The sequence below is a fragment of the Phyllopteryx taeniolatus genome, chromosome 11 (assembly GCF_024500385.1).
Source record: "Phyllopteryx taeniolatus isolate TA_2022b chromosome 11, UOR_Ptae_1.2, whole genome shotgun sequence".
NCBI classification, from domain to species: Eukaryota; Metazoa; Chordata; class Actinopteri; order Syngnathiformes; family Syngnathidae; genus Phyllopteryx; species Phyllopteryx taeniolatus.
This window is the reverse complement of record NC_084512.1, coordinates 18,271,050-18,293,629: the sequence shown is the minus strand read 5'-3', so window position 1 is coordinate 18,293,629 and position 22,580 is coordinate 18,271,050. Positions and strand designations below refer to the sequence as shown.

General features: G+C 41.0%; 1 protein-coding gene across 7 annotated transcripts in view; it reads left to right on the top strand.

The window, feature by feature from the left end:
- The first annotated feature begins 5,112 nt into the window (after window positions 1-5,112).
- The window catches only part of dlg5a (discs, large homolog 5a (Drosophila)), a 77,079-nt gene continuing 59,611 nt past the window's right edge, over window positions 5,113-22,580 (top strand). For 3 of the 7 annotated variants that reach the window (XM_061790795.1, XM_061790788.1, XM_061790790.1), the window contains exon 1: window positions 5,115-5,927. In XM_061790795.1, the coding sequence (XP_061646779.1) occupies window positions 5,621-5,927 (307 nt within the window). In that variant the 5' untranslated portion in view covers window positions 5,115-5,620. Of the gene's footprint in view, window positions 5,928-12,457; window positions 12,640-22,580 lie in introns of those variants that run through there. The other 4 variants (XM_061790789.1, XM_061790787.1, XM_061790791.1 and 1 more) reach the window with 3 other exon arrangements.

The window sequence follows — 22,580 nt, the reverse complement described above, 5'->3', positions numbered from 1 at the left end:
CTGACATCCAAATTACAATTTAAATTTAAATATCTTACTTGCATGCATAAATAAAACTGCAATTAATGTAATTAAAATCACATGCAAACTAAAGATGGGTACACTCATACCAATTTTTAACATCTCAACAGATTTGTAAAATGGGAGAGAACCTACACATGATGAAAAATATGGCCATGTGTGTTCTTCCTACTCTTATAGTGTGTGTGTGGTGTACAGTGGACCCCCACATAGTCACGGTTCAGCAACCGTAGAGTCACCCAGTCGCTGATTTGTATTTTAATTTTTTCCCCTTTTTTGGGGAGGGGGGCATCAACCCTGAAAACACTTAATAGCGGTGTATCCCTGCTTATTCAAGAATTTGGGGGGTGGTTTAAAAAAAAAAAAAAAAACTTTCATTTATTTTTTTTTGCTTTGTTATTATAACGAGAAAGTTTACCGCAGATTTTTGCTAGTCGCAGTCCGGCCGCGGGACCACCCTATCCCCCGCGAATAGCGGGGTACTACTATACTCGAGATAACAATCACAGCCCACCACACACAGACAATGCTACTAACATGAGAGGTTGGATGCTGTCAGACAGCAAGACTGCCTGACTATACAAAGAAAAAGAAAGAAAGCTGTTAGCATATCTGGTCATTACATTGTGGATGACTTGTGAGGCAAGTTATACAAACACTCCTCAGCATGAGCTGCAGGTCACTTCCTAATTGGCTACCGTTCGGTTTCACGTCACAATCATAGAATCCGTGGCTTCAGACCAAACTGGTGTTGACCACACACAAGGTTTTACGATTGTAAATATTGAACAGGTTTAATATTTATGATTGTGACCCTGATCATTTTCTCAGAAAATTAGGTAGGAAAATAACTATTAACACACCCCACATCACAGGATAGTTGCTCAGAGGCATCATTTAATTTGTACTTCGCTGACATTGATTTCAAATGGAAGAAAAACGCTCCAAATCAATCCAACCCGATTATGGGAACGTGTACCCGTGTTTAAGCATTGACGCCACTCGCCTTGTTGACTCTACCAGCAGAGGGCAGCAAAACACTTAAGTCATGCTCGCCACAGTATTGCTCTACACCAGAGCATGGATACTGTCTGTGTACAGCCTGTTATGTGAATTATTTTTGACATTCTTATCCATCCATCCATTTTCTATGGCGCTTGTGCTCTTTAGGTTGAGCTGCTGCCTATTCCAGCTGCCAGCCAGGCACAGAGCACATTTGGATAAACAACTATACACACATTGACACTTATGAACAGATTACAGTCGTCAATGAACATAATATGCATGACTTTTAATATGGGAGCAAGCCAGAGAGCGTGGAGAACATTCAAACGGCACACAGGAAAGCCGGGGCCAAGATTCGAACCTCAAACTGTGAGGAAGACATGCTAACCACTAGTCCACTGTGTGATTAGGGAAACAAGTGGTTTCCTCAGGGCTTGCATGTGTGGCTGTGCCCTGTTGAGTTCCGTTAGCCTCACTTAGAAAGCTGTCGACCACACTTTGCAGTGCACTCAACTGGCTATAGTGTAATCAGTAATCATGTGAAGAGAGGCGGAAGTTAATGGCATCCATAAAGCTGCTTGGGTCATGTTAAACAAATCTTGCATGTCTATGAGAACCCCTTTTCCCCCTGATGTCTTGCTGAATTTGGATGACTTAAGGGCATTATCTCCATCCTGAGATAATAATCAGTCATCATTTTAATCAGGCTAAGATGCCATCCCATCAGTTTTCAAGGCGATGAGTTGGTTCTGCCTGTGTAATCAAATTTCCTTATTATGATCTGTGGATGCCCATCTGTTGCAGGTATCATACTGAAGTGTAATTTCCTCTTGATTACATTTTTTTTTTTTTTTTTAAAAGATGTCTCATCTGATCCCTCAGGGAATGATGCTGAAGGACACAGACAACGTCCTTCCTTGTCGTCGTGTCGGTAATATTATGACCCCCTTAAAACATAGCTAAACTCGCATCGTAGAAAATTAACTACACGCTAAATAAGCTCATGTTGCAAGACCAAACCATGTGTGATGTCACGTGGGATGTCAGCCAGAGTAAATCCACACAAGCACAGGGAGATCCTGCAAACTCAGGACGATTTTCGATCCTGTGACGTCTCAATTGAGAAGCAGACGTACTAATCACTAGACCACCATGCAACCTGTGAGCAATACAAATCTACAATGAATGAAATATTAATTACATCCATAACTTTACCAAGCAGATGCTAGCTAAATACACTTAGGACACTTGACACACACAATAGCAGTCTTACCTATAAAATGTATGAGTATTTTTACCTAGTTGAATACGTGCAAAGAAAATTGTGTAGTTATGAATCATTAAGATATGGTGAAGAGGTTTCACACCATTTTGGTTTTCCTGCTTTATTTATTTATTTTGAGGGGGGGGGGGGCGCATGGCTAAAACGGTGCCTAGTGACGCACTTCTGCTCAGGCACGAGTTGCCCCTCACCCAATATATTAGAACGAGTGACTTTGTTTACATCAGCCGTTGTCTGGCTCAATTGTGAGTTATACAGTAGTTACAATTACTTGGCCCATTTCTACCACTCTAGCGTGCAGTTATCTGGCTAGCTGTAATTATTTCCACTTTACAGGGACTTTAAATGTTGCATGAAAAATAAATGTAAAATAACCAAAACTGAATGCAACCTTTATATGTATTCTATAAATAAGTTTTTTAAAAAAGAATTATAAAAAAAATGAAACCAACTTTTTTATTTTTTTAAAGGATGGAAAGTTAGAATTCAGGAATAGCTGACACACGAGTGATAAGTTAGCTTCATTTTGTTGTCAGTGTATTTTGACAATTAGCCTGCTAATAGGGAGACTCGCAAATCCCGATGTGTCTACGAGGGTTTTCAGTTGTGTCTTTGATACGGACTGACATCAGCTGCCTCTTTGGGGCCCAACGACTAGTAAGGGGCACGATGTGAGGGATACACAACACTTTATCATTGCAGTGTCTACAGCAGTGCCATTGATTTGTCACTGATATGGGCTACTGTCAACTGTCTCTCAGGGCCTGGTCACCTCTAGGCCCTAGGCACTTGCCTGGTATGCCTGCCCTGTTGCAGCGTCTCTGGATGGATGGATTAGTTGCCAATGGAATGTTTTGGAATCAGAACAACTAGAAAGTCAACCAGTGTTAAGGATTGTATTGTGTTCCACATTAGAGGTTCCACTGATATTAGATTCTCTCGTCTGAGCTGTCTGATAACCAAAGCTGTCTCACAAGCTCTCAGTAAATCATCAGACGGCCGAGAATCAACATCTAAATACAACACAAACAGTGTTATGCCATATGAAAGGCATCAGTCTGTTTTCGGTATTCTCAGAAAAAAGGCCCCAGACGCAAATGCTCAATCTGTGTCTGCAGCGGGGACCTGCTTCCCTTTGATATAAATGAGTCCATATTAATTTTTCATCTAAAGGGGGAGCACATTGCACTGGCTGTGTGTGGAGCCAACATGGCAGACTGAGAGGATGGAGGGCAGTAGCAGGAGAGGAAGGGAAATTGGAGATGTCACAATGAGATTCATTGCATGCATGAACAAGGTCACGCCTTGAGAGAGGTAAACACCTGCAGACGGCTGCCTCTGTGCCAACAATCTTTAGAGCGGACGGCGTCCATCATCATCGTCTTGTATTTCACCAATGCTAATATCATTTGTCAGCGCTCGTGTAGCTTTTAAGTCTGCACGCACACACGGAAAATCGGTTGCAGTGTTGCAGCTTGAATGGAGATGGTACACGGTGCATACGCCTGCGGCTACAGCAACATTATTATGTAAGCATGGAATCATTATTTTTTTTTTTTTGTCAGCACATTTTAAACTTCAAAATATTGAATGTAGACACAAGTGATCATATATTTGGTTATGATTAAGAGGTCGAACTAGATGCCATAAGGTGCAAATAAAGTACTTTTATAATTCAATTGTATGTATGGTGCAGCTCTTATCTTTGGGATATATCATCTGATTATTATTTTTAGGTAGTATAGTATGAGTAAAAAAATAAATAAAAATATCCTACTTTATATAAATTTAAACATGAATATTTAGATAGTTTACATTTTTCCTTATCGTTCATTCCATTTATGTCAGATGTTTTCATTAAATCAACTGAAATGAACATATGGATCTTTGTAAATATTTCTATATTGTTTATATATTATGTTGTACTGTATAGTTATAATTGCAAATTCTATTTTTCTGTAACTTAACTCCTCTTTCATGTGGTTTCATTAATATTAAATAAATGAAATTATTTTAAATTACACTATATAAATTGCTAGACAGTATTTGTAAACATTGTTAAATATTTTAATTATTGCTTTTTTTTATGTTTCATTTTATGTGATACTGAACCAGTCTTTCAGTTGCCTGCATTGAATCAATAGTAAATCAAAGAAAATATTTGAATGTAATATATATTAATATATGAATATTTGTAATCATGTTACATAGTTTTAAAATTATTGCTAATTCTGCTTTTTAGAATCTTTTATTTAATGGGCAACTTAATGGGTCTTTCAGAGGGTTTTCATTAAATCAATTGTAAATAGATGGAAATATGTTCATCATTAATTATTTTCTGAATATTATTACACACATTTTTTAATTATTGGAAAAAATACATTTTTTATATGTGCAACTTAACCAGTCTTCCCAAAGGTTTCATTAAATTGATTGTAAAAAAATGAAAGAATGTAAATTTATCTAAATGAATATGTGAATATTTGTAAAGATGATGTGATATAGTTTTAAATTAATCCTCATTCTATGTTTTTATGTGCAACTAAACCAGTCTTCCTGATGGTTAATTAGCTGAACTCTGGAAAAAAAATATTATTTTCATTTATATAGTATATTTGTAACCATCGTGATATCTCTTATGTGGTATTCTATTCTCACTTTAATTTTTTCGACGTAACGTGAGGTCACGTTCACGCCCATTCAAGGAATGGGTGGGTTTTCTTATAACACCGCCCCCTTTGCCCATATATGGCATTGGACGGCTCGTTGATTGACAGCGGACAGCAGCTGCTGAGTTGCCAGACATGGCGGAGGATACAGTGGCGCTGAGGCTCAGCAGCGGAGTTCTATGACTTTCCCCCCCCCCCCCCCGCCCTCTCCCTTCCCTTTCCTCAAGCAGTTGAGTCGTCCGAGGGCGCGTTGAATGCTTCTCGAGAAGACCGAGAGGCGGAGAAAAATGTGTCGCTACTCGGAAAGGAGGCGGAAGACTACGTGAATCGCCACACGCGAGTAAGATGGGACAATGTATCGCTGTTTAGTGCAGTCAACAGCCCCGGGCAACCAATATGGCTCCTTGCGCCTTTTCCCACTACTATGCTATAAACATTGCTCTCCCCATGCCGCGGCGGCTCCGGCGAACTAACTTAAGTTCCATAATCTCTCGGTACTTTTGATCGCTTACGGATATTCCGCCGCGTTAGCTTTGGTGAAGCTAAGGAGAAGGAGGAGGAGTAGGAGGAGGTAGGTGGGTGGGGGGGGCAACTACTATCACCACCACCACCACCGCCGCCGCCGCCGCCGCCGCGCGTAGCAATGGAGCCAAAGCACAAAGAGTTGCTGGAGCAGTGCCACCACAACTTAGTGGAGTCCATCACGGACGCCGACCGAGTCGTTGAGCTGCTCGTCGTCTCGGGCGCCCTCAGCCAACTCGACCGCTTCGAGCTGGATCAGAACTGCTCGTCCAGCGCCGAGAAAGTGGAGCTGCTGCTGAAGATGCTGACGAACAAGGAGAGCGACCATTTCCTGGACCTGTGCGTGGCCCTGGAGAAGGCGTACCCCGACCTGCACGCTGCCCTGTTCGGCGGCAACAACGGCGGCGGGCCCGTGGACCACAACACCGGTAAGAAGCGCTTTGGGTGTAGAGGGGGGGCTTTTGCTTTGGAAGTGACCTGGGTGGTCGTCTGCAACAGCACTGTAGCAAAGCATGGGGCTTGAGTTCCTTGCAAAATCTGAATCTATCCATTGTCCATGTTGAGGTGTCAAACTTGAAGCTCCTGGGCCATATTCGGCCCACCACCTCATTTTATGGGGGCAGCCAAAGCCTGGCACAATTTTCCATAAGAATGATAATAACCAACTGCAGGGGCAATACTGTAAAGTGGTGCCTTGAGATACAATACAAGTGACCCGACTCACAAGGTTTTGCGATACGAGCCATCGTTTGGCTGATTTTATTTTTTATTTTTTTGTTGTGACTTGCGAGCGGAAGCTCGAGATACGATTGCAGTATGGTAACACTGAACTCAACTCCCTAAACAACAACAAAGAAAGAGGCTTCGAACTGTTTAATGCCACTACAAGTTGAAGTTGACTCTCAAACTAAATATAAAACCAATAGAATCACATGTTGTCTATTTAAAACAATCACATAGCTTAGCCTTCACTCTGCTGCCTTAATGCTAATGTTAACATATAATGGGAAACGGTGCTGGTGTTGAGCGGAACCTTCGCATCTCCAAAATCAACACACTCAGTACACACAGTTGTCTCTGCATAATTTTTTGTACTCTCTTACCCGTACAGATGGATGACGACCGTCACTGCTCCACTGAGTGTTATTGTCCAGTGACAGCAGCAGACAAGCGAGCCGAACGTCCTCTGTACATTGTCCGATTGGAAGATGAAATGCCAAAAACGATTAATTGATTTCAAGCATTAAACTTCGATGTAAAGTAGTAAATTCAACTAGTTGGCTCAACCCCTACGACTGGCATCAATGTCTGTGTATTAACCCTTTAAGCAGTGGATATTTGAGCACCAACAGTGGAGCAACACACGTATACAGACAAATAACAATACTCACAGGCATCTATTCTTTATCATCTGTGAATAACGACTAATATTAGTGCAGTTTACTGAGCAGTTGTGACCGTCTTCTTTGCGTATATCCGTATGTCTGTATTATACTGCCTCCTAATGGCCAAGACGCACATAGCAGAAGGAGCCGCACGTTTAATTAATTATGATGCAAAAATTGTTTAATTCGTTACATTCTAGTTGCTAATGTTATTACTGCATGTTTTTAACTACATTACAGTAGAATGCTATTTTTGGTATTAAAAAAAAAAAAATGACAAATTTTTGTTGGTGTTTTTGTGGGGCGCTGAAATGCACAAATTTCCATTAATTTTAAAGTGGAGTGCTGATTTCAGATAAGTCTTTTGAGTTCCAAGCGTCGTCACGGAACAAAATCAACTCTTAAGTCAAGGCACCCACTGCATTAACAACATAAGTAAGGGACAAGAAGCGTCAACGCCCTGCGCTCTAGCCACTTACCTAGTTTGTAAAGAAACTCAGTGCGGCTCAGATTCTGGCTAGTGTTGGCTATAGATTTAAAAAAACAAAAACATCTGTCAGACGAGTGTACTAATACACTGTGAGTAACCTTGCATATTTGCATTTAAATTAAATCAAAGGTGCATGTGTTGGCAGCATGATTGATCACGGTTTGCCAACCTTTATTGAGCCAAGGCACACGTTTTTACATTAGAAAAATCTCAAAATTTTGTGAGGTCTTGCCAAGTTTGTATGCACGTAAATGTATTTCCGGGTCATCTTCCGTGTAAACCGATGTAGTATTCCAGGTGTAGGGCCTTCTCAAGTCACTCTTTTTGGAAATACAAACTCAGGAAGTTGCACTGTTTTGGACCAAAAGATATGCCTCCTATTTATTTTTTGGTCACATGTTCATTGTAACAAAACTGTTTCCTCATTCCACATCATATATTCGCCTCATTCTTGACCTACGATGCATACAACTCTAACAATAATAATTTTAAAGTACAGATAGATGAATATAAGACTTGGCGTACAGAGGCAGATACAGTATGTTGGAAGCATTGTTGTCATCATCTTCATTTATACCACAGCTGAGGACGAAGGCAGCTTGGCTCTGGGGCTGGAAAGGATTCATTTTATTTCCTTGATTTCAATCTGAAGAGTTGCTTTGGTTCACACGGGCCGTTTTGGTTCGCGAACAGAGTCTTGGAACAAATTAGGTTTATGAACCATGGTTCCACTGCCTGTATTTATAGCTACATCCAGATTTTAATCTCTGTGTGGTGTTCCCGATGCTTGCATGGGTTTTATCCAGATCTGAAAAACATTGAGGACTAAATTGTCGAGCTGGGATTTGAACCCAGAAAACCAACCGCAAGGCCACTTTCGTGACCAGGACTCATCATTATAAAACAGTTGTACAAGCAATGTTAACATTCTTACCTGAAATCTAAGCCTTAAGAGAAGTTATCCACTGTATAATACAAAGTAAAACATTTCATCCTTTACAGGTATTTAAGTACAGATATTAAATAATTTGTATTAGTAGTGTAGTTACATTAGATTCTGCTTGGCAAAATTGTGTATGTAGTTGATGTTTCATTACTTTAGTTGCTCATGGGCAGCACGGGCAGGTTACTGTTTAGTGCACCTGTCTCACAATGGAGAGGTGCCAGTTGCAATTCTCTAATCAAGCCATGCTGTGTGAAGTTTGGCATTTGTTGTTTTTACATTCCAAGATTATACATGCTAGGTTCATTGAAAACTGAAAACCAAATGTTGTATATATTCCCAATGGCCTTACCTGTAATTCATGTGAAAGGACTCTTTGTTGACAAGGTACATCTACGCAGTGTGCAACGCAGTTCCCAGCATCAGTTAAGCAACATAAGCATCAAGTTTGCCGTCGGTGGCGTGCCGCGGTCATGGCGCATTACGTCGGCTGACTTGTTTCTATGACAACGGGCGTACCACTGTACCACGTCGACCTGCCGCAAACGCAGAGGGTGCGTGTGCATGCTTGTGAGCATCAAACAGATTTACCTTCAGCACCGCAATAAATCCACACCATAATGAAAGTATATTTCATTTGTAGTCGTGCCTCAGACAAAGCAAAAACGTGTGAGCTCCAGTCTAGGTTTTCCATTGGATTACTCAACACTGGCATCATGCCTCTAAGCAGGATGGGCCCAGAGACCCGCATGTAAGGAGTAGATGTAGATACTCTCCACTCCATCCATTTTGGCATAGGGGAAGCTTTGTTTGAAACGTTTAGGTCTGCTACCGACAATCCTTCCCGAAGCCGTAATACCTCTCACATTGATTGTTGCCACTGCGGATTAGCGCTGATCCTGAAATACTGTTCATTTTTTTAATGCAGCTGCCAACATGTTCCGTGATCTGACTTGTAGGCTTGTCTCTGCAACTTGGCGTTTCTTTTTGCAGTTTTTGTCCCTCAAAGGGGGTCATTTTGGGACTCTGATAACTGTCTGTGACTCCCAATGGCCCCTTTTCCACTGCCCAGTACCTACTGGCTATTGGTGCATTTCTACCATCAAAACCAGGTACTATTTCGAGCAGGGCTGCAGTTATTGAATATTTTTAAAATCAAGCATTCTCCCGGTTATACCATCAATTAATCGAGTAACCTGATAAACAATGACTTTTCATTATTAAACACAATAACGTACATGTGAGGTTCAGGTGTTATTTATTTCTGTCCACTTGGGGTTGCCATTCTTACCTGCTCCTGTAGTATCTGTGACCTTGAGTGTGTATGGCTTTAAAAGTTGAGATCTGGGCTGGTAAGTGACGTTATGCGTCAGCAAATGAGAGTGTAGACTTGGCGGGCTGTTGAATAAAGAAACATGACAAGTGGCCACCATCTTTTGTGGATTTAAAAATAATTTTGTTTTACATTTTAAAAAAAAAATTTATCAAAAAAAAACCCAGGTACTATTTCGAGCAGGGCTGCAGTTATTGAATATTTTTAAAATCAAGCATTCTCCCGGTTATACCATCAATTAATCGAGTAACCTGATAAACAATGACTTTTCATTATTAAACACAATAACGTACATGTGAGGTTCAGGTGTTATTTATTTCTGTCCACTTGGGGTTGCCATTCTTACCTGCTCCTGTAGTATCTGTGACTTTGAGTGTGTATGGCTTTAAAAGTTGAGATCTGGGCTGGTAAGTGACGTTATGCGTCAGCAAATGAGAGTGTAGACTTGGCGGGCTGTTGAGTAAAGAAACATGACAAGTGGCCACCATCTTTTGTGGATTTAAAAATTATTATTTTTTAAATTTTTTTGTATCAAAAAAACAACAAAAAAACATGGAATGAGCACCTCTAAAATCCTCCATAACAAATACTTTCACCAAATAACAGTTGATTACTAAAGTAACACGACCTGTTCTACTGCCCACACTGTTCTTCTCACGAATAACATTCCATTTGCGCTACTTAAGTCAAGTTTTTAGCGCAAGTGATGTCGTTTGAAACATCCGTCCATCCATTTTCTGAGCCGCTTCTCCTCACTAGGGTCGCGGGCGTGCTGGAGCCTATCCCAGCTGTCATCGTGCAGGAGGCGGGGTACACCCTGAACTGGTTGCCAGCCAATCGCAGGGCACATACAAACAAACAACCATCCACACTCACATTCACACCTACGGGCAATTTAGTCTCCAATTAATGCATGTTTTTGGGATGTGGAGGAAACCGGAGTGCCCGGAGAAAACCCACGCAGGCACGGGGAAAACATGCAAACTCCACACAGGCGGGGCCGGGGATTGAACCCGGGTCCTCAGAACTGTGAGGCTGACGCTCTAACCAGTCGGCCACCGTGCCGCCCCGTTTGAAACATCATGGTAATTTTGATGTGTCGATTGGAGAACGCATCAGAATTTGTTTAACTCTAATTTGAAGGTGTGTTTTGACCAGATTTTCTATAGGCTGTATCCCACAAAGACGTTCCAAAAAAGGAGATTTTTTTTTCCTGACGCAAAAAACTCAATTTGTGTGGAACTCATCATTCAATTTTCAAAATTCTTTGTGCATTTTACTCAGGTTGAAGTGGCTGTTTCAACCAGACTCTTTACAGAGTGTCATTTTTGGGAAATCTTGTCACGTTGCAATTTAAATTGCTAACCCGTTAGCCAGTCTGTGTGTCGATTGACTCAGCGTGAGTTGTGGCAATACCGTTTGTTCAGTAACATGATTGAAAGTGCACCAGCGACTGCATCTATCCTTGACCACTTGTGGGGGCATTTCAGTATGTTCTAACTAGCGATGGTAGGCTATAATAAAATAGTTAATATCATTACATTTCTTTGTGTTGATGATCGTAGATGTAATTTTTTACCTCTACATGGGGTTAGATACATGGGTCAGAAATAGAACCTCAGGAATTTTTTAAGTTAAAAAATATCCATGAGAATGATTAGAAAATGTGATTTTATATATAGTTGGGAAATATATTTTTGCTTAATCCTAACTAAAATAAACTGATTTCATGTTGAATATGTTGAGTGTTGAATGTTTACCAAAAATGTTAGAATGGAGAATTGTAAAATGGTAAATGGACTGCACTTATGTAGCGTTTTATCTACACCATCACAGTGCCAAAGAGCTTTACAAAGCCTCACATTCACCCACTCACACACACATTCATACACCAATGGGTGACTGCTGCCATGCAAAGCGCTGCCAGGCCCACTGTGAGCAAATTAGAGTTCAGTGTCTTGCCCAAGGACGCTTCGACATGCAGACAATCGTAGCCGGGATTTGAACAAGTGACCCTTCCATCACCGGACAACCCGCTCTATCTCCTGAGCCACAGCCACTGACACTGGAGGGAAGATATTTATTTATTTATTTGCTTGTTGACATGAAATTAGATTTGTAGTAAGAAGGCTGCATTTCATTTAACATTTTGAATGGGACATTTTGAATAGGACTTGGATAAGGGGTGCATTAAAAAAATTCAACTGGTTGGGTCAGCGGGATGTGTAATGTTTAATAGACTTTACACTGATTTTATCGGCCTGAATGGTATTTGCTGATAATTAGCATTTTTTGCTGATCGGCTTTGTCATAATTTGCAGATCCGATCAACGACGTCATTGATTGGCTCCGCAAAAGACATTTACTCCGTGTCGCCATCGTGCACAGTATATTTGAATCCAAAAGCTAGTTTATTTTTAGCCTTGTCGCATGTCTTTTGACGTAGTACTGTAAATATCTGGGCGGCATGGTGGATGACTGGTTAGAGCGTCAGCCTTACAGTTCTGTTGACCCGGGTTGAGTCCCTGGCCCCGCCTGTGTGGAGTTTGCGTGTTCTCCCCGTGCCTGCGTGGGTTTTCTCCGGGCACTACGGTTTCCTCCCACATCCCAAAAACATGCATTAATTGGTGACTATGAATTGCCCGTAGGTGTGACTGAGTGCGAATGGTTTGTATGTGCCCTGCGATTGGCTGGCAACCAGTTCAGGGTGTACCCCGCCTCCTGCCCGATGACAGCTGGGATAGGCTCCAGCACGCCCGCGACCCTAGTGAGGAGAAGCGGCTCAGAAAATGGATGGATGGATGTAAATATCTGACGGCCAACTAAGTTATTTAAAAAAAAAAAAAACACCAAAAAAATGTTGGCGGTGTGGGACAGACAGCACGTCTGAGACAGACAACACGTAATGCCTGGATCAGACTACATGACAAATTTGGTCTTTCACGATTCCTCAGGACAGGAGAGGACGTTCGTTTAAGGATTGCTTGAGGTATGTGATCGGTTATCATTTTGTTTTTTTTTAAACTCGGTGATTGGCCCCAAAAATCCTGATCGTGTAAAGCCTAATGTTTAACACAACAATTCATGTTTTTGTTCTTCAATTAAATAATTGATTGTTCAATCAAATATTTAAAACCTGATAAAGATCTTACAGATAAATCTTTTGAAGTGCCATGCATTTTAATTGTATTTTGATGGATTGTGCATGTATGTCTGCTTATGGCAAAACCAAATGTTTGATTATGCTTGAATATGGTGCCTTTCCATTCATCCTCCATTGAAACATTTCCCAAATTCCCTTGCTTGACTTCCCATGGAAATTTACAGGAGAAACAGGAAATTTACAGGAAAGTTTCTCAAAATTTACCAGAAACTTACTGGAAATTTTCCACCCCTTTGCAACCTTAGCTGGTTTTCAGTTCCTGCATGCATCTCCCCCATCGGGCTAAGGGGGCACAGGGATATTCCAAGGGCGGTAGAATTCAAGGCTACAAAAGTAATAGCCTACCTTTGACTTACAGTATCATTGTACGCCTAAGGGTAGAATAATGTGCTTTGAGTGCATTGACCTGCTGTGTACAAGGAGAGAGTGTGTTCATAGTACGTCTCAGCTTGCAGTTATTCAAGAGAGGATTAGGCCCTGTGTTTCGCTCTCTGGCTGGAGTAAACTGTCGGTGTAAGACACGCTATTATCGCGCCTTTCGAGCCCTCTGCTTCTGCCACCGCGCTCTCCTTGGCTACACGTGTTCCGACTCGAGCGTTGAGTGTTTTTTTTCTTTAATGTTATTCTCATTATCTTTGCTGTAGCGATTCGTTTGATGTGATTACTGCTTTTTAAGTGCACTTGAGAGGGAGAGAGCAAAGGCACAGCCTCGGGGCACTCCCAGGCTATATCGGAACGCAACCTTTCCGGAGCCTCGCTCTCCGTCGTCTCAGCTGCGTGCGATGGTGCGGGGTGTGTGTGTGAGGCGCAGAGAGTAAATGAGTGTGTGATGAGTCTCACTGCTTGCGACCTGCTCTCTGCTCGTTGGGCTCGCATGACACCAGTATGTTCTCGTTCTTTGCCAGCTGAGCCTGCATGCATGAACATGCATGCACTGTGTGAGATAACGTGGACTCAACTACAGATGCGCCTTTATTTGTTTGTCAGCAAAATTTAAGTGGCAATAAACAAAGTTGGCAGCACAATGAAACAGTTTGCATGTTCTCCCCAGGATTACGTCTGTTTTTACCACGTTTTTGAGCATTTTAGGATCATTGTGCAGAGTTTAAAATTGTCCATGGCTGTGAATATGAGTATGAATGATTGTTTGTCTATATGTGGCCTGTGGTTGGCTGGTGACCAGTCCAGGGTATACCCCATCCCTAGCCCAAACTCGGGGTCTGGATCCAAATGGGTCCTGGGGCAGTTATTGAGTCACTGATTTTCAGAGGAAAATGCTCAACAATAATACAGTTGTACCTCGACTTACAAGTGACCAGACTGATGAGCACTAAAGGTAGATGGTGGCAGCAAACTTCAGGTAAACAGACAGATATTGAACAATTCTTCAAAAAAGAGGTCAAGGGCTTGCTTCAAGCTATTGCCACTCACAGTTAACTGTCAAACAAAACTAAGAATTACACGTCTATTCAAAACAACCAACTAATTTTCCCTCATGAAAGTAAGCTTGCTTAATGCTAACACAATGCAAAACACCATGATGGGTTAAGAAAACTAGCTTCAATGCGGTGTTATATGTGACCCTTTAGCGACACAAATGGTGCAACACATTTAGATAGAAAACATAATACTCCCAACCATATATTCTTTATCCTTTGTGGAAAAATTACATATTACTACAGCTTACTAAGCAGTTGTGACTGTCTTTGTTTATATCTGTATACAGTATATACTGCATATTCTACTGCCCCCTGGTGGCCAAGTTGAGCACACCAGAAGGAGCTGCACAGAGAATTAGTCACGTTGCACAAACTGTTTAATTCTTTACGTTATTTAATTGTTATTACTGTATGTTTTTATTCTTTACACGACTGCAGAGTGCTTTTTTTTCTTTAAAAAAGAAAAACTACAAAATTTTTAGTGTGCATTTTATTGGGGGGCTGGAACAGATAAATGGAATTTCCATTCATGTCAGTGGGGAAAGATAATTTGAGAGGAACAGGATAAGCAGTCGATAATGGACTGACACATGGATTGTTAACAAATATGTATTTAAGAAGCATCTATCTGGCCGACCTTTTACATTGGAATGAGCAGAATGGGGACAAAACTGTTTTTGGCCTTGAGGTAGGTCTTGTCTCAATCTACAAAGTGTCATTCCATCTTAAAACCGTTTCTAAATTCTGATTGCTAGGCTCCACCAAACCCTTAACATGCTCGGTGGAGACAAACATCCAAACAGGTCATTCATTATTCAGCCCGTCATGCCGTGCGTCAGAATACTGGAGGACTGTGTGTGTCTCGGGTCAACCCCCCCCCCCCCCACACACACACACACACACACAAACTCTCTAATTAAACCACAGGCCACAAGAGTCATTCAGCACGTCCTCTTTCGCCGAGTAAATATAATCATATTCATATTTATTCAAACCGCTGCAAGCTGATTACGCAGCCTGGCTTGCGACTGACCTGAAGATGGACCTACACAAACATACTGCACGCACGCACACACACACACTGACACGTGACAGTGATATAAACACACTTCTAGCAGAGGGCAGCACAATTCAGCTGGGAAGGATACGGCGTCCAGTCTCTTTCTGATGCCCGTTAGTTTCTTGCATTCTTTCCTCGGGGATTACTGTATATCACATAATGGCTGTGCTAGGGTTCAGCTCCCGGTGACTGTGCAGGATAAGCAGTCTTGATAATGGACTGGACCTTATTTTAAATAATTTACAGTGTTTCTTCATGTTCTGTACAGTGGTGACTTACTTGACTTACAAGTTTAATTCATTCCGTGGCCACACACGTAACTTAAAAGTGTAACTTCCCTCATTGAAATGACTGAAATGCCATTAATCTGTTCCAGCCCCCCAAAAACACCAACAAAGTTTTTTTTGTTTTTTAAATCAGAAAAATAGCTCTATAGAGTATTGTACTGTATAGAAATACACAGTAATTACATAATTAAATATAATCTAAAGAAGTCAAACAAAAAACTGAACTATTTGCATCACGATTTAGTGCTTTAATTCAGTGTACATGGTGCTTCTGCTGCTGGTGTGTGCACATTGGTCACCAGCTGTGGAGTGTAGGACACATAATACATAAATTAAGAAAGCGGTCATAAGGAGGTGGGAGTAATTAGTCGTTTTTTTTTATGAGCATAAGGGAATATATAGTGGAATCTCAATGAAACATACCCCGTTATACAGGATATTGGATAAAATGGACCGTTGGGACTGAACAGTGTGTCCAAAAATATTTCCATTGACCACTTAAACTGCTGTTGACACAGTCTTTTAGTTCCAGAACTGGCCGCTGTTGTTTACTGGCGCTGTGGCGCAATGCAGGCAGAGAATGGGACTGATGTATTTCCGGGTCACAGATATACAAAAAAAATAGATCCAATTCCAAAAGACACGCCTACGTGGCGGCAATGTTGAATGTGGGGCATTAACATGGTGGCCATGTCATGATGGCTATATCTATTGTCCATTGTCCATAGGCTCTATTAGTCAGTTCTATCGAGGTTCCACTGTATGCCCTTGATTAAATAAAACAATATATGTGATGATTTATGTTTACTGTGTTTCCTCATACTGTAGGTGCTGTGCCCCAATTAGTTGACACAAATAGTCGCCTGCCAAAGAAATACCTCCCTTTTCTATCAGGAATGATCTTTCTTTTTTTCAGTTCATAGACGCGATTGTTCACACAACACAGAGTTGGTAATCATTAAACCTTTTGAACTCTGTCGCTAACCAAAACCGCACTACCAATGTGGACACAGAAGTGTGGAATCTTACCCCTTGTTGTAAACGACTTCCCTGTGCATTGTTAATGATGATCTTACGTTATGTGTAGATAGCATCATTAAAACCCTTGGTTGCTCCAGTGTTGCTATGCTAGTGCTGTCCAGTCTGCCTCCGTATTTGCCATTTCGCTGAATTTCTGCGAAATTGTCCTTAATTAGTTTTAAAGAACATTTTCACTTTACATAATTGTAATAAACAATTCTAAAAAATATAAACGCCTCCTATTTACTAGACACCTCCACTCATTTGCAGTGGAGTAAATAAACCATCACAGGAGTGTTCATAGTATTCTGTATCGTATTAGAATTACTGTATATAATACTGGTATTGTAATTTACAAAAAGGCCTACAGATGTATTGGAAACACACTCTCATTTTGTTATTTTTGTAGTACACAGTGATGATACAATAAAGGTAATTGCTGGCACACCCTGTTAGTGTTTTTCCAGAGGAAAAGAAATGAGACATTTATCTGAGGTGAAGCGTTTATCGTTATAAAGATGCAGTCATTAATTGAGGCATGGGTGACAATGCAGACCTCTATTTGAGGAAATACAGTAAAAACATTTTTGGGAGAGACTTGATGGGGGATGCATTGCTTTCTACACTTTGTTTGGAGTATGCCAATGACACAGAAGAAGAGTGGGGTGATACAAAGAGGAACGGGAGACAACAGGCCTTTTGTTGGGCAGACCCAAAGTGCCTGCTCAGCTGTTTGCAGTGTACAGCAGACGAGGACATAGACCCTCTGTGTGTGTGTGTGTGTTTGTTTGTATTGTTTATGTGCATGTGTGTCTTCTGTCCCACTCCATAAAGCATTGACAAGACAGAATGAATTATGACCCTAATGCTCCTGTCAAGTCTGCTGACTTTAAATTTCTCCCATGGGCTGGACCTGGCCTCACTTTCCCTTTCCCATTGTGTGTGCGCGTCTGTGTGTGTGTTTATACATGTGGGCTTTCGCACCATGACGCACCCAGCCACCTCCACCACCTGACTTTCTCTCGCCGCTTCCGCCCCATCCTCACTGTTGGCGGGAGCGCAAAGCGGAAGCCATCGGTTCATCTGCAGTTGCGTGTCGTTCCTGCTTCTTTTTGATTGATGGCGTGAGAGCGCATCATGTTTTATCACGGCGTAAGCTCTCTGCTCAACCTGCAGCACTGGTTGGCACTTTAGAACAGATATTAACTGCAGCTCCAAGTACAGTAGTGCCTAAAATATTGTTTTTACTGTCTATTTCCATGTACATTTCATGTGGAACACATCTGATAGGGCTTTGTTTGTACTGACGGAACATATAAAACAAGCCGCATGCCCAAATGCCCTAATTGCGTGAGAGCATCTTCACGGGCATCAACACTGGACAATGACAACACATACGTACAGTAAACAATAATACAAATATTAAATGCTTACATAACATTTAGTTGCCCAGGTCTGACTTTTCCTTCCATTGCTTTAAATGAGTAACTCCACATTACTCCACTAGTTGTCTTCAGAAAATATTTTACATGCTATATTTAATGATCAACACCTCTAACATAGTATATTTACATCATACACAGGAACCTTGACACGAGTTTAATAGGTTCCGAGGCCAAGCTTGTAACTCAATTTACTTGTATAGAAAATAAATTTTCATCCTTGAAATGAATTGAAATGCTATTAATCCATTCCTGCCCCCAACAACCACATAAAAAAAAAAAAGCATTGTGTTGTATAAAAATATAAAACATCAATTTTCCTTACCACTTATCCTCACTAATAACACTGGGGAACACAATTTTTGTTGAGTTAGGTCTGACTGCTATTTTTGAGTGCGGAATCCAAAACTGATCTCAGTTTTTCTCTATCACGTCAAGTTTTTGAACTATAGATCCCCGTATTCTTAAAAAATATGAAAATTACTGTACTTAACAGATGTAGTTTTTATACAAAAAAATTATTTACATATGACAGAAACAGGCATGACTGCAATGTTTATTTAACACTATGTTTTACAAAGGATATGGCACAAATCCTCTTAATTCCTACTATGCTAGCTTTCTGTTTGCAGTTATTGATAGTACTGACCTACCGCACACACCTCACCGCACAGTCTCAATTGTGACTGTACAAACAAGTTGCCACGTAGTTGTAGATGAGCCCAATCGTAATCAGCTGGAAAATTTTACTACAGCTAATTAGTGGAATTTTGCTTATCTGAAGGCTGTGGAGAAAAAAACTTGACATGCTAGAAAAAAAAACTAACTGCAATTTTGGAATCAGCATGAAAATTTTAGTTTTAATCAGCATAAAGATCAAACTCAGAATTTTTTTCCTAATTGTCTAATAAATTGGGTTTATAAAGTGTAATTACTGTAAATACTGTCATATTCATGTGTTGCACGTGTTCCTTACAGGCTTGTGGCGTAGTGAGCGACATCAGGAGGTGGAGACGGTTCGTATGAGTGTCTGGGTGTGAGTTGTGGCCTACAGCAGCTCCTTACGACTGTGCTCATTTTGTAGTTGTGAATTTGACTGTTTACATCTTTCAATAAATAGCTGGAAGTGCATCAGCGACTGGGGTCTCCTTGCCCACAGCACGGCACCTTAATTGTTCAATTTATTGTTTTTCTTCTGTTGAGCAGTCCTGTATCTCCAGTTTTGGCTTGTTAACAAAAAAAAATAGACCAAGCAATGGCTCGTAACTAGAAAAACCTTTCAGTTGGAGCACTCGAAAGTCAAGGTATCACTGTATTTAATTGTTTGTGCTTTTGCAGTACTTTAGATTTACCGTGTTTATTTGTGTAATTTGGTCGTGTACACGTCACCGATATGAAGTTTTTCAATGACGCCAAGCTCGCATTGATGGGTCTGTGCGTTTATGTTGTACTCACATTGGCACTTCCATTTTTATTCTGATTCCAATCTGAAGATATTTGTTTCGATGCTTTTAATTTATTTAATTTTTTTTGCATGCTGCCCATATGTACCAGGAGCAAAAAAATCTGAATTGCGTCACTTGAACTACAGTATGTGTGTAAATCCAGCCTTGGAGTCAATCAGCCATGGTTTTCAAAGCCATATTTTGTGCCTTCTAGAATAAGTAGTGTACTTGTCTGTTGTCTTTATTAACAACAAGGGTAACGATTGAACACATAATCCAGACCCCTCATCCCCCCCAACAAAAGGTTATTAGTTACAGATTTACACGAGTTGTAATTAGTTCCTCGGCTAGAATGGCTGTCCTTGTCAGAGGTGCTGCTCACTAAATCTATCAAGACCTGCAAAACAGGCTAATAAGAGGTTGACCTTAGTGTGTCTACTGGGTCTCCATGTTATTGTTTCGATTTAATCCTTTGGTCCTATTAAGCATGTCTCGCGTGTATCTTTTGGTATGAAAATAGTTTGCTCGTGAATGGTATCTGCTCTGACTTTAATCCACCCTTTGTGTAGACCACAACCTGAAGGCTGCACAGTACAAGTGGCCTTAATTAACACTTTACACGTTCTTTCTAGTTACTGGAGAGGAAATGCCAGCATGTAAATATTTACTAGCCTTGTGGTGCCATGGAAATAAACAGCTTTTTGGCCTTCCGTTACCTTACCTTACCTCCCACTCTATTCTATCCTGTCGGTCTTTTGCTCTCTTGCTGCAGCACGGGCGTCCAGCTTCCTCTGCCACTCTTGGCACATGTCGTCGGCTTTCCATCTGTTTAATGCTGGACTCCTTAATTTGTATAGCCAACACCTGCACCCATTTGTCCGCCCGCGTCACGCAAAGCTTCAGGTCAAGTGTGAAGCACGGTGTAATCACCAGCAAATGGGATGACAGCACTTGATTCCTTATTGTTTTTATTCTCGTTAAGGCTAAGGCATGATTTAGTAAGAACATACCTTTTTGTGTGAATACTGATAGTTCGTTTACACAACAACCTAGTAAAAACCGTAATCATCCGCAAAATTGCAATTAAATACCCCAAAATGTAATTGCATAATTGGTAATCCCTTCACTGAGATGTTTAAAATGTCAAAAGACTTGTTAGAAATATTGGGTAGACTTTTTGGGGGCTTCCATTTGATTCAGTGACAGGGTCAATAAAAGAAAATGCGACACTATCAGCATTAGTTTAGGCTTCTCCTGACAATTTTTTTTCAGCATATTTCTACCTCTTCAGACCTTTGACCTTTCCAAAAATAGAGCGAATTTGTGCAGACTGTAAAGACTATCTAAATCAACACACTGGCCCTTGTTATTAAAGATGAAAGGAATGTCAGAAAGATTGTCCAAAATTCCATTTGTGGGTTTCTTCCACTCAGGCAAGCTTCTTTGGCAGCTCTCATTTGGACTATTTGAGCTGGAGGAGGTTTGGCGGACACTTTGAAGAAATTTTTCACCCTTTAGCTCTCGACGTAGCCCAGGGCACAGGCAAGCTGTTCAGGACAAAAGTGATGTCTCCTTTATGTCGAGCGAGGGATTATTTTGTACCATGGAGACCCATAATGGCTTGCTGATAATAAAGCGGACTGGATTGCACTCAGGGGTATATTTCAAGATTGGTGCAGCTTCGCTGTTCCGACAAGTTTTCTGCGCAGAAGACCTTAATTTGTCTTCATGACTGTTAGTCTATTTGAGGAGGATCATTTTTATTTTTTGCATCAAAGAGCAAACAGCATGACAGACCTTGCAGTGAAAGAGGTGGGTGGGTTTTGACCAGGGGCCCTAAAGAACACGGCACTATGAGTCAGGAACTGTGCGTGCTGCAGAGTAATCCGGCTCATGGAGTCATCACATTTAGACGTCTTTTATGTTTATGCTTAGCATAGTAGACTGCTGAAATCAGATGGTCGGCCCTTTTTGCACCAGCAGCGAAGCTACGTTGGCTCGCTGCCCAGAATGTTGGCCCAGCAGAAGTAAGGCCCATTGCATGTCTTATTGGATATGGAGGGAGGGCGTTGGACCAAGCCCTTAACGTCGTGTTTGTGCAGTTTAACAGATAGAACATGGGAGGCAAACATGTACAAAGAGGTCAAAGACAATATTTCAGTAGTTACTGAAGAGTGGCTGTCTGAAAGAGTCTTGAAGCTCATGAGCTATGGCTATACGGATATACGGCAGAGCTGCCAAATGTTACGGAGAGTCTCTCTTTTTTTTTTTTTACGGAAATCAGTGAACATTGACTCGTTATGTCCGTAACGCTGATTGTTAGAAATATTGGAAAAAACAAATCCAACGTCTGTTTTTGTCGCACTGACATTGCCACGCTTTTAAGCATCATTATGGGACAAGCTGCAACTGCTGTCCAAACGATCCAGACATTAGTCAAAATCCAATATTATGGCATGTTTGATTTATAATGTTATGTATAAGGCCAGCTTATGTATGGTTCAGCGAGAGACACTCGAGCGTGATCCTTAAAGACAGTAACTGCTGTATTATTTATAATGTAAGAGAGAGCAATCTGTTGCCAGACTCTGTGAGATAAATTATGTTTTTGCAAAAATGTGTAAACTCCAAATCATCCCCCTTTTTAAGTTTTCCTCCAGAAAACCACGCTCCCCATAAAACTGGAGTTTGTGGGGCATCCAGAGGTTACTCGGAGCATTCTGAAGCAATATTAGTCTTCTTTTTTTTTCCTTTTCCTTATTCCCCCCTTTTTTTTCTCTCCTCACAGAAATTCAACCAAAATGTAACACCTCCCATTCTGTGTTGAGCTATCATCAACTCTCGTCTCTGAACATGGTGACATTTAAATGTTAAGCCTATTTCCTTCAGGCCCTTCAGAAACAAGTTCACACAACACTTAAGCGCATCACTGATGGGTAAATCTTTTTGGGTTTCACAGTGTTGTGGAGTTTTTAATCTGGTATTTCTGGTGACATTCCCACGCTGGCGCACTGCTGGCCATCTAGTTTAAATCACCCGGCAGTGATCAGTATGAGTATTGAAATCAGTTGTAC